Genomic DNA, 18191 nt, shown 5'->3' with positions numbered 1-18191 from the left:
CATAACACTAAATACAAATCTACCTACATCATACATATCAACTTTTATAGTCATCATTGTTTCTAAAATTTTCTTTTTATTGTTTTTACTGCTTTTATTGTTTTCCTGTCCAAATGGACAGTGAACTGCCTGAAGGCAAAAAACCAGTGTTTCTACTTCTCTGCCTCCAGTGTCCTATTATGTTCATTGAGTGAATGAATTCTGTGAGCCCTGAAGTAACTTGGCAAACCATCAATCATAAAAAGCCATGAAAATATAAATGTGAGAAGACAATGCTGCATACAATCCAGTTCTTACTTAGGTTTCAATTACTCAGAATAGGCGAAAGTTAATGAAACCACAAGCTTTTGTGAAGTTATCTAATTACAACTCAGCTGGTCATGCGATGCAGCCAAAGAAGGTTCCCTTCCAAATAAATTTTTGCTTGTAGTAGAAACAACTAGGGCAGAGATGTGTGAAAAGAAAAATGTGTTTCATCATTTCATCAGATCTCTAACATAATCTCAAAATCTGTATCATCAAATGCAATAAACATTTGGAGTTTATTGTCAAACACAGGCTTGTACATTCCAATTGGTTTGTGAGCTTTGTTGTTTTTGAAGCAGCGTATCCTGTAGCCAAATGATATTAAACTCCTGATTGTCCAGCATCCACCTCTCAAGTGTTGGAATGAAAATTATGCCCTACCACACCCCACTGGTCCAAAGATTTAACTGTCTTGGCAGAATAACTATAGGCAAGAAGGTCGATTTCAAATTTAAACAAATACCCTTTTCTCTTTATCTGATACTTCTATTAGCACAAAACTTCATAAAACCCCAAAAAAGCCGCAGGCACCACAGTTACTAGATTTCCACACCAGTCACCTAGCCAGGAAGTCAAGCAAGATGCTTGCAAATCAGTAGCTATCAAACACACAAAAATGAAAAATAAATAAATATATAAACAAATACACAAAAATGCTGCTTTTGACAAAAAAAAATGAAGATTATTTTTATTTACATTTGGCAAGAGTTGACATTAATCTTTTGTAAAGTCTTCATTGTGCTTTTAAATTGTTTCTCATTTGTAAATGCAGTAGCTAAAAATACCTTAAGGGATTTTGTCTTCCAATCCTCACTTTAAAGCACTTGTTGCCTACCACATCCAATTTCAGCTTTGACACCAGCAAGATGGTCCTATTACAGGACTAGCATCATGTGTAAAAGGCATTTGCAACTCACTGAACTGTGTTGTCTACAATATACAAGACTTGACACATACTTAAATTATTGACAATAAAGTACAGGGTGAGTTATTCTTCCTCATGGTGCTTTCAGGCAGACATCAGACTCTTTTCTCCCTAAAGAAAAAGAATAGCAAAAATCAAGACAAATTTGTACAGTATTAAAATAATAGTTTAGCTCAAATTTGTAATATTCACCCCAGTGCTATGCCCTGAGCAGTTATTATTTAAAACTCTGTCATAAAGAATAGACAGGAAGGAAAGTTGGCTGCTTTCTAAATTAAAGTTCTATTTACATTATTATTATTTCAAAGGCTAACTATTTGTTAATTTAGTACACATTTGAGCCTATCAATTTATGCCTGAGCCTGGTTCTCTGTCATAAGAGTTAAAAAATCTCATTTTATCATATATATTAACTCTATCAATCAAGGTTCATCTCAGACAAAAAAAAATATTAACCATTTTCATAAAAGAACACTAGAGACATCATTGGCTGTTGTTCAGTCTTTAGCTCAACACGTTCACTAAAAATAGCTTTGCTCAAGAGAATAATGCATGCCAGTAATACAAGCAAGTTTGCTAATTTGATTTCCTTTGCTACTGTAAAATGTCATTCACTCATTCAAACACCATCAGTTCAGAAGTAAGGATCATAAGAACTAAGCTAGCATTAGCCTTTCTGTGCCAGAAGGGCAAAGGAGGTTGTTTAATTAGCAAAAAGAGATATCCCATATATTCCTTGAACTATCCTCTCTTTCAAATTATATGTGCACAGATTACTGAAGTAAAATGGTGCTTACTATCTACAAAAAAAGCAGTAAGGAGAATACAATAAAAATAAAGAGGTTAAAAATCCTAGACTCATAAACTTTCTATAGTTCTAAAGTTTTGTTAAAAGTGTCTATTAGAGCTTATCATGCACCTTCACATAGTTACCTCTCATCTGGCTACAGCTACCTTCTTGCTGCATTTTTCTTGTGACTCCTCCTGTTTATGATGTGGTCATGAATATGTTGACCACCTAATCCTAAACTTTCCAACTCTTTCAAAACTGAGCAGTTAGGCACACCTGTGGTACCTTGTGTACTCCTAGATGAGGACTTCTCAACTGGATACTGCAGAGGTATTACAATGCCTTGATCTGGCTTCTGAAATGCTGAAATGAGATTTTTTATTTTCCGGAAAAATCTTTTATGTACCCCAGGTGCTGTCTGGAAAAATAAAAGACCAAAACATTATTTATTTGCCTTGTAATACTTTTAAAAAGACCTATAAGATGTGAGAGGGTGGTGAGAGAGGTAACATTTGTATAACTTGCTCAAATATTTGAAAACATAAGGAAGAAAGGAAAACAATATCCAAAAGAACTTACTTTGCCTGACTGAATTTCTCTGCAAGAGGAGCTAATGAGCTGTCATTTCAGTACTCCCAAGGGTAGCATTAGTTTGTACAAGTTCTTGCACGCAGCCCTGCCCTTTCTGACTGCTACCCATCATACATCCTGAACCTCCAAGGGTGTACAGGCCATTACCCACAATGAATTCAGCAATAGAGGAGATACAGTTAAACATAAAAAAACAAATCTTATGTCCTATATGTCATTAATAAAAAGGCTGAGGAACCAAAACAACAACAAACAAACAACCTGTCCCCTATCATCATTTTACAACATAAACTATTACACAGAAATTAAAAGCTGACTGTTAAGTTAAAGACAAGGAAATCATGAAATTTGCATGCAAATGGATGGAACTAGAAAAGATCATCCTGAGTGAGGTAACACAGACCCATAAAGGCACACATGCTATATACTCACTTATAAGCAGATTTTAGTCACATAGCACAGGATAGACAAACATGCACAGACCCCAAGAAGATAAGTCCCATGAGCATCTTCAGCTTCATGTCTACCCAGTAGTTAGGGGAGTGGGATATATCTCTGACATGGACTATGTTGCTTGCTTTTTTTTTTTAATCACATTCCCTGATGGGACTTCCCTACCAGGCCACAGGAGAAGATGAACCCAGTCCTCATGTGAACAGATGAGCTGGGGTGTCAGGGTAGGGGAGCTGCCTTATTCTGAGGGATAAGGGAAAGAGGATGCTGGAGGGAGGGTGGGAATGGGAGGAGAATAAGTAGGGGCCTATGGCCCAGATGTAAATTGAATTAATTAATACAAACGAAAAAAAATACATGTAAATGCATAGCTGCCTATCGCTTATACTCTTAAAGACTCTACCCAGAAGGGTATTAAAGTGGATGCTGAAACTCATAGCCAAACTTTGGGCAGAGTTCAGGGAATCTTATAAAAGAAGGAGGAGATAGAAAGAATGATCTGGAGCTCCACAAGGAAATCAACAGAACCAAAATATCTGGACCTACAGGTCTTATCTGAGACTGATAGATATACTTTTACCTCTTAAAACATACTGACTTGGAGGCTCCAAGGTGTCAGAGACCAGTGTGCACTGTTTCTGAAGGGCAGACTATCCAAAACTGGTTAGTGGATGGGCAGCTGAAGAAAGAGTATCAACTTTGTAGCTTCTGGGCTAGAGGGGACAGCCATGAGCTGGACAGATTGGATCCAGGCCCCCCATGGATGTCTCTGGCTTCTGAGAGTGGCAAACTATAGACTGCATTTTCCAACTAGGAACACATAACCCCAGGTACAGGGTGCCTCTTTACTCTAAGGACCAAACAGGGGACCCAAATCCAAGAGTAGAAAACTCTGGGCTCCCTGAGCTTACCACTTAAGCCTGTGAGTGAGTTCACAGGCCCTCAGCTCTAGTGAGTGCACCCGGGTCCTTTACACTTTCTACACACTCCTGCTACTGAGTGTTTCTGTGAGAGAGGGCATACAGAGCCCCAGATAAAGGGTCTATCTAAGCTAGCAGACAGACATCCAATCCCTCCCACACCCCTGCTGTGGGCAACATAGGGATCTCTAGGACAGCATTCTCAACATTGAAGCCCCTGTTCCGTGGGTCTACCAGTGGAGTCCAGGCAACCAATTCCTAGAGCCAAGATGGTGCAGCTCAGGCAGATCTGAGCACTTAGAGCACAATACCAAGACAGTGGGCCACTGAGCCATTCAGGGCACTTACGCATGCACACTACATCCATGCAAACCACATCTGCACCACAACCTGGACTTGCTTGTGCTTCTCCCTTACACTCCACCCTTCCAGAAGGACACACCTCCACAAACACTTCTGCACTCGCTCGCTCACTTATACCTGTGACCTTCCTCCCTTAGCTACAACTGAAACACCAACACCCACTCTCAAACCAGTAGACCACTCTCATCTTCCTGAAGAATACTCCAGACTCCAGAGACAGAAGGGCCCAGTCTGCAGTACAGGCTCCAGAAAAGATTAACAAATCCTACTGACCATCAAATGTCTAGAGGTAGGCATAAAAACACATCCAACAAAAATCAGGAATTATGGCTTCACCAGCAACCCCCAAAAGCAATAGATACTTTAACTCATTGGAAACACAGGAAAATTATTTCAAAGCTGTACTTACCAGGTTATTAAAGACACATAAAGAGAAAATGAGCAAAGTTCTCAAAGAATTAGCCACACAAATAGAGGCAAATAAAGAGGAAATGAGTAAAACATAGATGTCATCATGGAAAGACAGGAATCCACATTCAAAGTTGAAGGAAATGGTGCAAGGACTGAAAACAGAATTAGAATCAATAAAGAAAACAGAAACAGAGAAAAGCCTGGAGCTGGAGAACTTAGAGAAAAGATCAGGAACCTCAAAGATAAGCATCACCAACAGAATACAGGAGCTGTAAGAGAGAATCACAACCACTGAAATTACAAGTGCAGAAATGGATGTATCTCTCAAAGAAAAAATAAAATTGGAAAAGTTCAAAACACAAAACATTCAAGAAATCAAAGACACCATAAAAAAAACAAACAAACTTAAGAATAATAGGAAAAAAACAAAAAAGAATATTCCAGACTCCAAGGTCCAGAAAATATTTTTCAAGAAAATCATAGGCAAAAATTTTCCCAACTTATAGAGATGTCCATAAACATACAAGAGGCCTACAGAACACCAAATAGACTATACCAGAAAAGAAACTCCTCATGGCACATAATAGTCAAAACACTAAATCTACAGAACAAGAAAAAATATTAAAAGCAGCAAGGGAAAAAGACCAAGTAACATACAAAGTTAGACCTATCAGAATCACTTCTGATAGGTCTAACCAGACTTCTCTACAAAAACTTTGAAAGACTGAAGGGCATGGGCAGATGTCATGAAAACTCTAAGAGAACACAGACTACCATACCCAGCAAAGTTTTCAATCAACATAGACGGAAAAAAACAAAATATTCCATGACAAACTAAACTTAAGCAATATCTATGCAGCAACCCAGACCTACAGAAGTTACTAGAGGGAAAACTCCATTCTAATAAAATCAACTGCAGCCAAGAAAACACAGAACATAGATAAACTTACAACAAAAATAAAAGAAAACATGCACACAAACACACTATCACCTCTAATTCCACAATGAAAGGAACTAACATCCATTGGTCACAGTTATCTATCAACATTAATGGGCTCAGTTCTCCAATAAAAAGACACAGAATGGTTATGGAATCAGGATCCAACATTCTGCTGCATCCAAGAAACACACCTTTGTAAAAACGAAAGACACATCCTCAGAGTAAAGGTCTGGAAAAAGGTTTTTCAAGCAAACGGGCCCAGAGAACAAGCTGGAGTAGCTAACCTAATATCTAATAAAATAGACTTTCAATGAAAATTAATCAAAAAAAGTAAGGAGAGACACATCATTCTAATCAAAAGAAAAATCCATCAAGTGGACATTACAATCCTGACTATCTATGCCCCAAATACAAGAGCACCTGATTCATAAATGAAACATTATTAAAGCTCAAATCACACATCAATCTCAACACGTTAATAGTGGGAGACTTCAACACTCCACTCTCACCAAGGGACAGATCATCAAACAGAAGTTAAATAGGGAAATAATGACACTGACAGAGTTCCTAAATCAAATGGACCTTATAGATGTCTACAGAACCATTTACCCAAACGCAAAAGAGTATACCTCCTTCTCATTACTCCACAGAACCTTCTCCAAAATTGACCAAACAAAGAGTTGGATACAAAGCAAGCCTCAACAGATACAAGAATATTGAAATAATCACTTCTGTCTTATCAGACCACCATGTCCCAAAACTAGACCTCAATAACAGAAATAACAAAATGCCCACACATGCATGGAAACTAAACAATGCTCTACTCAATGACAGCTGGATCAGGGAAGAAATAAAAAAAGAAATTAGAGATTTCCTGAAATTCAATGAAAAGGAAGGCACAACTTACTCAAATTTATGGGACACAATGAGAGCAGTGCTAATTGGAATGTTCATAGCACTGAGTGTGTTCAGAAATGTTTTAAGACATCTCATACAAGCAATTTAATGGCACACCTGAAAGTGCTAGAAAAAAAAGAAGCAGACAAACCCAAACAAAGTAGACAGCTGGAAATACTCAAGTTCAGGGCAGAAATCAGTAAATTAGAAACAAATAATTGATTCAATAATCAACTAATTCAAATAATCAATTAAACCAAGAGTTGGTTCTTTGTGAAAATCAAAAAGATAGAAAAGCCCTTAGCCAAACTATCTAAAAGGCAGAGAGAAACTATCCAAATCAGCAAAATCAGAAAGGAAAAGGGGGATATAACGTCAGACACTGTGGAAATTCAAAGATTCAATAGGTCTTGCTTCAAAAGCCTATATGCCACAAAATTTGAAAATCTAAATGAAATGGACTATTTTCTTGATAGATTCCATTTACCAAGATCAGGTAGATAGATTAAACAGTCCTATATCCCCCAAGGAAATAGAAGCTGTTATCAAAATTCTCCCTGATAAAAAAAAAGCCCAAGGCCTGCTGGTTTCAGTGCAGAATTCTACCAAACCTTCAAAGAAGAGCTAACTCCAATTCTCTTCAAACTATTCCACAAAAAGACAGAAGGAACATTACCAAACTTATTCTATGAAGCCACAGTCACCTTGATACCTAACCACACACACACACACACACACAAAAGGAGAACTTCATTCCTACCTCTCTTATGAACATTGATGCAAAAGTACCCAATAAATACTTGCAAAGTGAATACAAGAACACATAAAAGATATCATCCACCATGACCGAGTAGGCTTCATCCCAGGCATGCAAGGGTAGTTCAATATATGGAAAACCATCAATGTCATTCACCACATAAACAAAATGAAGGAGAAAAAAAAAAAAACACATGATCATCTCCTTAGATGCTGAAAAAGCATTTGACAGAATCCAACACCTGTTCATGTTTAAAACCTGGAGAAATCAGGGAAACAGGGCACATATCTAAACATAGTAAAGGCAATAAACAGCAAGCCTATAGCCAATATCAAACTAAACAAAGAGAAACTTAAATCAGTCCCACTAAAATCACGGACAAGGTAAGGCTGCCCACTCTCTCTTTATCTCGTCAACAAAGTACTTGCAGTCCTAGCTAAAGCCATAACACAACTAAAGGAGATCATTGGAAAGGAAGAAGTTAAAGGATCACTATTCACAGTTGATATAATAGTATACATGAGTGACCCCAAGAATTCTACTAGATAGATAATTCCTTCAGGTGATAAATACCTTCAGCAAAATGGCTGGATACAAAATTAACTCAAAAAATCAGTAGCCTTTTGATACACAAAAGACAAAAGGGCTGAGATAGGAATTAAGGAAACAACACCCTTTACAATAGCTACAAATAACATAAAGTACCTTGTTTTGACTCTAACCAAGCATGTGTAAGACTTATATGACAAAAATTTCAAGTCTCTGAAGAATAAATTGAAGAAGATATCAGAAGATGGAAAGATCTCCCATCCTCACGGATCAGTAGGATTAACATAGTGAAAATGGCCATCCTACCAAAAGCAATCTACAGATTCAATGCAATTCCCATCAAAATACCTACACAATTCTTTACAAATTTTGAAAGAAAAATTCTCAAATTCATATGGAAAAACAAAACAAAAAAAAAACCATAATTGCTAAAACAGTCCTGTACAATAACAGATCTTCTGGAGGTATCTCCATGCCTGATCTCAAGCTGTACTATAGAGCAACAGTAATCAAAACTGCATGGTACTGGCATAGAAACAGAATAGTGGATCAATGGAATCAAATAGAAGACCCAGAAATAAACCCACACACCTACGGATACTCGATTTTTTGACAAAGAAGCAAAAACCATACAATGGAAAAAAAGATAGCATTTTTTTAACAAGTGATGCTGGTCTAATGTCTACGTGTAGAAAAATGCAAATCAATCCATATTTATCACCCTGCACAAAACTAAAGTTTAAGCGGATCAATGACCTCAACATAAAACCAGACACACTAAACCTGTTAGGAAAAAAGAAAAGTGGGGCATGTCCTTGAACTCATTGGCACAGTAGACAACTTCCTAAACAGAACACTAACAACACAGGCTCTAAGATCCACAATCAAAAAATGGGACCCCAAGAAAATGAAAAGCTTCTGTAAAGCAAAAGACACTGGCAACAGAATAAAACCAAATGTTACAGATTTGGAAATGATTTTAACCAACCCTATATCTGACAGAGGGCTAATATCCAGAACTAAAGAAGTTAAAAAGCAACAAACCAAGTAATCCAATTAAAAATGGGATACAGAGCTAAATGGAGAATTCTCAATAGAGGAATATCGAATGGCAGAGAAACACTAAAAGAAATGTTCAACATCCTTAGTCATCAACGAGATGCAAATCAAAACAACCCTTACACCCATCAGAATGGCTAAGATCAAAAACTAAAGTGACAACACATGCCGGAGAGGTTGTGGAGAAAGGGGAACCCTCCTCCATTGCTAGTGGGAGTGTAAACTTGTACAACCACTTTGGAAATCAATCTGGTGCTTTCTCAAAAAATTAGGAATATTGCTACCTCAAGATCCAGCTATACCATTCCTAGGCATAGATCCAAAATATGCTCAAGTATACAGCAAAGACATTTGCTCAACCATGCTCATAGCAGCTCTATTTGTAATATCCAGAAGGTGGAAACAACATATTTGTCCTTCACGGGAGGAATGGATACAGAATTTGTGGTACATTTACACAAAGGAATACTACTCAGCTATTAAAAACAAGGAAATCATGAAATTTGCAGGCAAATGGTAGGAGCTAGAAATGATCATCATGAGTGAGGTAACCCAGAAACAGAAAGACACCCATGGTATATACTCACCCATAAGTGGATATTAGCCACATAATGTAATATAAACCTTTTAAAATCTATACTTCTAAAGAAGCTAAACAACAAGGAAGACCCTAGGAAATATGCTCAATTATCATTCAGATGGACAAGCACCACAGACATCAGAAGAGGGAGAAGACAGGGAACAGGACAGGAGCCTACCACAGACAGCCTCTGAAAGACTCTATTGATCCAAGAATCAAAGTAGAGGCTGAGACTCATAGTCTAACTTTGGGCAGAGTGTAGGGAATCTTAGGAAAGGAGGGGGAGATAGAAAGACCTGTAGGGGAGAGGAGCTCCAAAAGGAGACGAACAGAGCCATAAAAACTGAGCCCAGGAGGCCCTGAAAAGAATGATACCCTAACTAAGATAATGCATGGAGAGGACCTAGGGGCTCAGATGTAGTTCATAGACTCAGTCTCCAAGTGGGGTCCCTAGTAAGGGGAAGAGGGACTCTCTCTGGCATGAACTCAGTGGCAAGCTCTCTGATCACCTCCCCCTGGGAGCTGCAGCCTTGCCAGTTCACAGAGGAAGACAATGCAACCAGTCATGATGAGACCTGACAGGTAAGGGTCAAACAGAAGGGGAGGAAGACCTCCCCAATCAGTTGACTAGGGGTAGGACACAAGGGGGGGGGCACAACTGGGATACAAATTGAATAAATTGTAATAAATGATAATAACATAAAAGGAAATGTATTAAAGTAAATTGTCATAATAAACTTGAAAAAAAAGAATAGAAAAAAAAAAGCATACTGACACATCCTTAATGTAAATTTTATGTTCCTTCCCCAAATAGTTCTCACAGTCAGCACTACACAGTGACAAGTTTTCTTCTCTGACATGGAAATGAAAGACTATAGAAGGCCACCCTTATTTATATATGTGCTAGTTTTTTGTTGTTGTTGTTTTGTTTTGTTTTGTGTAAGAGATCGCATTTGCAGGTGGCTTTTAGGAATGTGTTCTTTCTGTGACATCTGTGCTCTCACAAAGAAATCAACATTCCCCACAAAGCTTATGAGCCAAGCTTTAGGCACCAGCTCAAAACTGTCATTTTACATAAAATAAAATAGTATTGCTATGAACAATTGAATAATGACTACTTTTGTTTCTTTTATTTACTTATTTATTTTTAGAAAGTTGTTTTCAGATATTCCATCTGAAAGATTTTTTTCAGATGGAAACTGCTTGGTTTTTAGCATTGAATGAGAAATCGTGAAGGCTGGCACACAAGACTTCTGTCAACTAGACTGTAAACTAGAGATAAAAGACTATCCACAGCCACTCTCAGTCATTGCCTACTTTGTAGTAAGTAGTTTTCCTGTAGATGTTCTTGATAGCTGTAAATGAGTCCACCTGTACACTTTCAACAGATAGAAAACAGTCAGAGACCCAAATAGCTCTTTGGCTCCAGGACAGACTGCAAATTACAAAGGCACACAATGGGTACAAAATACTTTCTAAGGTCTTTCTTGGGGCATCTTTTGGTTTTTCAAAACACTTTCTTATCTTTAACCTTCATTATTTCCTCAGAGATTGGTCAATATACATACAGTCTTTCAATTATTATCATTTCACAGATAAAAACCTGTAAATGAAAAATTTTGCATAGGAGGTGTGAGGTCACACATATGATTAGAAGCAGCAGAATTGTCTCTGCATTCTTTTCAGATTAAGAATAGACACAAGAAGTTTCTTGCAAAGCTGACATCATCAGCCAGAGGAGAAACTACATATTTTCCCAGAGGAGAACCATTTCAAACCACACTTCATTTAGACTATTTCTTGTGGCTTATAAAGATATTTTCAACAGAGGCATAATTTCTATAAGGACTGATAGTTAACATTTGATTATCCATGCTGACAGAGAAGACTAATAGCACTGGACATATAGAAGCAATTTGTACTAGAGGTGAAACTTTTCTTTAGCAAATGACTGACCTAATTTATTATGCTTTGCTTAGGCTAAAAAGTAATTTGCTTATAGCTAAGGATCTCCTGATGATCAACTATGCGGAAAAATCTAAAAGCACAGAAATTGGCAATAAGATAATAGTATGCTTTTGACAGCACACTGTTGACAAACTACATATTAATAAATGATAATCAACAAATTATAATAATTTTAGTCTCCAAGGACTGAGTTAATATCTTTAGCAGTGGTCTACCTAAAATTAAAAAGATGCATAGTTGTCTTTTATAATTCAATATATTCAAGCCTCGATGTAATCTCACATCTTAAAACATGTCTTAAACTTACCTAGCTTCCAAACATAATCTATGAACAGAGAATAGAATGTTACTGACATGACTTTTGCTTATGATGTGGTGAACTAACATGATGTTTCCTAAAAGTAGTGCAATTATTTCACTTACTGCACTTTGGAAAGACATTTATCACACACAAAAAGGCATTACTGGCAACACTATCCTGTTAGTGAATTCAGTTCTTGTTCAGATCTGTGTGTTTCCTACATTGCCACCTCTTAATCCATGGAAGTATGTTTAGAATCACAGCTTGTCTTCAATGACTGGAGAAATTTTTTCTAGTCAGGCAATATGAGCTCAGAGAATATGCATTGGTTTGATATTCACCTTAACAAGAAGGCAAATTTTGTAGAAAGAAAAAAATGCAATATGAATTTCATAAAACAAAGAGGTTTTTACCTCTTTCACATTTTGGGATAATTCATGCCAATCATCTGCTCTCACGGTGCAAATAATTCCAATATTACTATAATAAGGAGGATCAAATCAGATAACGTAAGGGATATTTATACTCAATAATCTATCTCTTTTTAAAAATGATTACAAACATATAACAATGTGACATGATATATGTAAAAATCAAAGAAAAATTATAAAATGTGTGTAAGAATCCATACCCCCTTCCTTCCTCCCAAGGCTTGTTGGGATCATTGAGGAAGAGGGGTGAAAAGAATATAAAGGCCAGAAGTGGTGGATGATTACAAGGAAACAGTGTATTCCAGACACAGCAGGAGATTTTCACGTATGAGCTCATGGTGGTTATAACAGCATACATAAGACCTGTGCAAGCCTAAGTCAGACCAAATCTCAGCATGAAGAGTGGAAGTATGCACAAAGTTCACTTCTAGCAAAGGAGCTATTGATAACTGACAGCTACCAGGAGGAAAGCCAGGTTTTTTTAAGAGAATAAACAGTGATAAGTCAATCATGCTTCAGTGGAAAGCCACACATGCAAGAATATTTGGATAGCACAAATTGCTTTGACATATTTAGGAAAAAATAGGATTAAACAAAGATGTGTGGATAGAGAGGGAGGAATGGATCTGGGAGAAGTTGGAGGACAAAGGTGAACATGATCAAAACATATCATACAAAATATTCAAAGAACTAATTTTTTAAATCACAAAAAATCAAAGGCTCTCCATTAAAATATTTTAATTGCTCAGCTTACTCTGAAAGACCTTACCTACCAGGGTATAGAAAGAGATACTGAGATTCATAGCCAAACTTTGGGCAGAGTGCCGGAATCCTTATGGAAGAAGAGGGAGATAGAAAGACGTGGAGGGGACAGGAACTCTACAAGGAAAACAACAGATCTAAATAAACTACCTGGGCCCAGGTTGTCTGCAGAGACTGATACTCTAAGTAAGGACCATGCATGGAGAGGACCTAGATCCCCTGTTCAAAGAAAGCCCATTGGCTGCTCAGTTTCTAAGTGAGTTCCCTTGTAAGGAGTACAGGGACTGCCTCTGAACTCAGTGGCTGGCTCTTTGATCACCTCCCCTAGGAGGTGCAGCCTTCAAGTTTAAGACCCACTTCATATTGTAAGTACTCATACTCATATTAGTATCAAAATTATACATACTGTGATTATTAATATATTTCATATTGCTATGTTTATAAAAGAATTAAAATATTCTATAATATTTTCAACTCTCCTTGTTTTTGAAATATTGGGGAATAGTTTTAATCCTGGAAAAATAAAAGTGATGTGGGATTTTAACTCAAAAAAAAAAAAAAAAAAAAAAGAAAGGGAGGAGGTCCTTCCCTATCAGGGGACTAGGAAAAAAGACATAGAGGGAGAAGAGGAACAGTGGGTGGGACTTGGAGGAGACAATGGGAGGATGCAGCAGAGCTATAAAGTGAATAAATTGTAATAAATAAGTATATAAATAAAATTAAATTAAAAAAAAAAGAAAAAAAAATCCTGCAGTCTGGCAGCTTTTTTTTACCATATGTTTTAGGACCCACTCCTGATGTAGAAGGACTCTGCCTTCTTATGTAATAAAACATCTCTTTAAAATTAAAAATAAAAGAATATTTCTTGAAAATAAAAGAATATTTCTTGAAAATAAAAGAATATTTTGGGCACAGGGGTCTTTTCTGAGACTGATACTCCAACCAAGAACCATTCATGGATATTACCTAGAACCCTTGCTCAGATGTAGCCCATGGCAGCTCAGTATTCAAGTGAGTTCCCTAGTAATGGAAACAGGGACTATCTCTGACATGAACTCAGTGGTGGGCTCTTTGACCACTTCCCCTGAGGTGGGAGCAGCCTTGCCAGGTCACAGAGGAAGACAATGCAGCCAGTCCTGATGAGAAATGATAAGCTAGGGTCAGATGAAAGGGGAGGAAGACCTCTCCTATCAGTGGACTTGGAGAGGGGAATGGGAGGAGATTAAGGAGGGGGGCTGGTATTGGGAGGGAATGAGGGAGGGGACCACAGCTCGGATACAAAGTGAATAAACTGTAATTAATATAAAAAAATAAATTTAAAAAAAAGAAAAAAGAATATTACTTGAGGGAAAAGGATTATTTATGGACAACTCATACACAAATTCATATATCAGCTATATATAACTATTCTTCATGATAAATAAAATTGCTTATTTATTTGCAATAATAGATTTTTTAAGAAGTATAGTTGTCACTAGAATTGATACTGATTTTTCCTTGGATAGTATCACAGTATTAATTATCCAGACATAAAGTACCATATGGCCAGAGAAGGATATAGTATCATATGGAGGAACATGATCAAAGAACATTATATACTTGTCTTATGAAACACGTTATTATGTAAAGTAAATATGTGGCAATTAAATAAAAACAAAAATAGTTGGGGATATTATTCAGTGGTATGGCAACTGCCTAGTATGCATGAGACCCAAGGTTTCATCCCTAATCCTATTTTAAAAAGTTAAAAATAAAACTTAAAATATAAAATTAACCAACTAATAAGATAATAATGTTCTTAAATGTATTCTAATTCATTTTGGCAATTCAAATGCTTATACTTTGTACTGTGCTTTTTAATGATAAATTTGTAAGACGTTTTTGTAGACTTCATAATGCTATAAATGCACAAATTTAGTTACTAATAGAAGTTGATAATGAGATCCAAGATGTCTTTGACCAGCGCACACAGTATCTGAGGGCCACAGGATCCAAAACTCCGAAATTGGTGAGTGGAGGGGCAGCTGAAGCCAGAACATCAACATTGAAGATTCCTGGGCTAGAGGAGACAACCCATGAGCTGAGACCATTTGGATCCAGCTCACCTGCAGAAGTCTCCAGGGAGTGGCAAATATTCAACCTCCCTGCCCTTCCCCTTGACCCAAGCACAGGCCTTCCTCCTTTGCAGAAGTGGCCTGCAGTACCTGCTGGTCCAAGCATAGGCCTCCTTGCTCAGTAACTGAGACAGCAGAGGTAGGTCTCCGAGTTCCTCAGTGGCAACAACAGACAGTTGTACAGGCCTCCCAGTAGGACCCTGTAGGGAAGACTCAGGTCTGCAGCCAGCTTTACTGGCTTCTCAGGGCCTCCCAGCAGGTCACTGTACCTGCCTCCTGGGTGGAAAGGTGACAGCTAGCCCTAACAGATGCCTCCTGACCTCCTTGACTAAGAAGTGGCTACCCTAAGTAAGGATCTCCCTACCCAGTGGACAAACAGTGGGCACCACTGAGCTGACTGATCTCCTACATTCTCATTTGCCTCTGCAGGCCCAAATCTGAGAGTACAGGACAGGGGGAACCCCTGTGCTTTTCGATTAGGCCTGCTAGAGAATGAGTGTGCCTTCAAGTGAGTGCATGCAGAACCCCAGATCCAAGGTCCCGCTGCCCTAGCAGCCAGACATTATATCCTCCCTACCCACACCCCCACTGTGGGCAAAATAGGGATTATTGGGACAGTGTTCTCAACATTGAAGCCAGTGTTCTATGGTTCTAACAGTGAAGTACAGGCAAAGAATTCCTAGAGTCCAGACAGATCTGCATACCAGGAGGACAGTACAATAGGCCTGTAGGCCACCATGGTATTCAGATTACCTACGCATGTGCATTGCACTGGCCAACAGAACCAGCACCCCTAACCGATCCTGTGCTTAAGTCCCACATTCCATACATTTACACATTCTAGAACCCTGTTCTTCAAGGCACACTTCCATGCACATGCCCTTGTTTGTTCACCCAAACTTATGCACCTATGCCTGCGACCTTCCTACCTTAGCTACAACTGAAGCACCAACATCTACTCTCAAACTTGTGGACCTCTCTCATCTTCCTGAAAAATACTCCAGACACCAGAGAAAAACAGAGTCAGTCAGAAGTACAGACTCCAGGAAAAAAACAGCCAAGGTTATGGATAAGGAGATGGCTAGAGCTCAGCTAAAGAACAAATTCAAAAAAATCAAAACATCATGGCTTCACCAGCAACCCCAAAAATCAATGAACATGCTAATCTGTCAGAAACAGGAAAATGATCTCAACTCTGGGCTTAACCAGATATTAGAGGCACATAAAAAGGAAACGAACAAAACTCTCAAAGGCAACTACAGCCAAACAAATAGAGAAACAAGTAGAGGGAGAATTAGTGACATATAGAGAGAAAATAAACTACAACAACAACAAAAGTAGAGGCTATCATGGAAAGACAGAAATTCACATTCAAATGGATGAAGGAAATGGTGAAAGACATGAAACCAGAAAGAATAAAGAAAACATAAATAGAGAAAACCCTGGAGCTGGAGCACATCAGAGAAAAGAACAGGAACCACAAAGGTAAGCATCACCAATGGAATACAAGAAGTGGAAGAGAGAATCTCTGGTGATAAAGATACAATTGCAGAAATTGATATAACTCTCAAAGAAAAAATAAAGTCAGAAAAATTCCAAACACAAAACTTCCAAAAAATCAAGGGTGCCAAGAAAAGATGACATCTAAAAATAATATGAATAGATGGAAAAGAAGATTCCTGGCTCCAAGGTCCAGAAAATATTTTGAAGAAAATCATAAAAGTAAATTCTCCCAATTTAAACAAAGAGATGTCCATAAACATACAAGAGGCCTACAGAACACCAAATAGACAAGACCAGAAAAGAAATTCCTCGGCAGGATCGACATCACTGACGGTACGGCCCGCCCAATCCCACAGTGACAGAGAATACGCCATAATTCACCAAAACCAGGCAGAAACGTCATACAACCTGGGCACACCAGGCGCTGGGCCCAACAAAGAGACCTTAGGACTTTCCAGAAAGCATTGGGATTAGCGACCCAGTCTCCAGTTACAGCGGGACACGGCGGAGCAGCACTGAACTGGAGGGGCACCACAGCCCTCCAGTTTAAGACTAACCAGGGCCAAACCAGAGAACAGAGAGCCTGGTTACCCCATCCCTGCTGAAGTGACCACCCTGAAATCTCCAGCTGCAGCAAGACCTCAGAACCTGGCAGTGACAGCAGCACGGAACTGGCGGAACACATCAAAGAAGCAGGGCCAAACCAGAGAGCACAGAGCCCCGGATACCACGATCTCTGCCAAGAGACCTGCCTGTACAGCTAGTCCTCAGCACACACTGAGAGTGCTCAGCTTCCTGAAGAACTCTCCAGATACCAGAGAGAGACAGTACCAGTCTCATCTGCAGAATCCAAAAACAAACAGGGAAGGTTTCAGATAAGCCAATGGCCAGGGGTAGGTGAAAGAACACTTCCAACATAAATCAGGACATCATGACTTCACCAGCAAACCCCAAAATCGATGGATACTCCAATTCAGCAGAAGCACAGGAAAATGATTTTAAAGCCATGCTTGCCCAATTATTTGAGGCTCATAAGGAGGAAATGAACAAGTCTTTCAAAGAGATGGCCAGTCAATTGGAGGCAAAGAAAGAAGAAATAGACAATATCCTTAAAGAAACACAGGCAAACATAGCCAAACAAATAGATACACAAGTAGAGGAAAAATTAGTGGCATATAAGAAGGAAATGAAAAAAGAAATAGAGGCCATCGTAGAGAGACAGGAATCCAAATTCAAACACATGAAAGAAATGGTGCAAGGCATGAAAACAGAATTAGAATCAATAAAGAAAACACAAAATGAGAAAACCCTTGAGCTGGAGAACTAAGATCAGGAACCACAAAAGTAAGCATCACCAACAGAATACAAGAGATGGAAGAGAGAATCACTGGAGTTGAAGACACACTTGCAGAAATGGATACTTCTCTCAAAGAAAAAGTAAAATCAGAAAAGTTCCAATCACAAAATATCCAAGAAATCAAGGATGCTATGAAAAGACAAAATCTAAGAATAATAGGAATTCACGAAAAAGAAGACTCCAGACTCCAAGGTCCAGAAAATAGTTTCAAGAA

The 18191-nt window shown here is 38.3% G+C and overlaps 1 protein-coding gene across 1 annotated transcript in view; it reads right to left on the bottom strand.

Moving 5' to 3' along the window:
• Nucleotides 1–992: 992 nt before the first annotated feature.
• Sh2d1a (SH2 domain containing 1A) overlaps nt 993–18191 on the bottom strand; it is a 41475-nt gene continuing 24276 nt past the window's right edge. Inside the window, exons 3-4 of the mRNA XM_060375064.1 lie at nt 2298–2439; nt 993–1342 (exon numbers count right to left, since the gene is read on the bottom strand). Coding sequence (XP_060231047.1) covers nt 1305–1342; nt 2298–2439 — 180 coding nt within the window. The 3' untranslated portion in view covers nt 993–1304. The remainder of the gene's footprint in view (nt 1343–2297; nt 2440–18191) is intronic.

This window comes from Meriones unguiculatus, chromosome X (genome assembly GCF_030254825.1).
Source record: "Meriones unguiculatus strain TT.TT164.6M chromosome X, Bangor_MerUng_6.1, whole genome shotgun sequence".
Taxonomy (NCBI): Eukaryota; Metazoa; Chordata; class Mammalia; order Rodentia; family Muridae; genus Meriones; species Meriones unguiculatus.
Note: the sequence above shows the minus strand (reverse complement) of the source record. Positions and strands in the feature narration are given on the sequence as shown.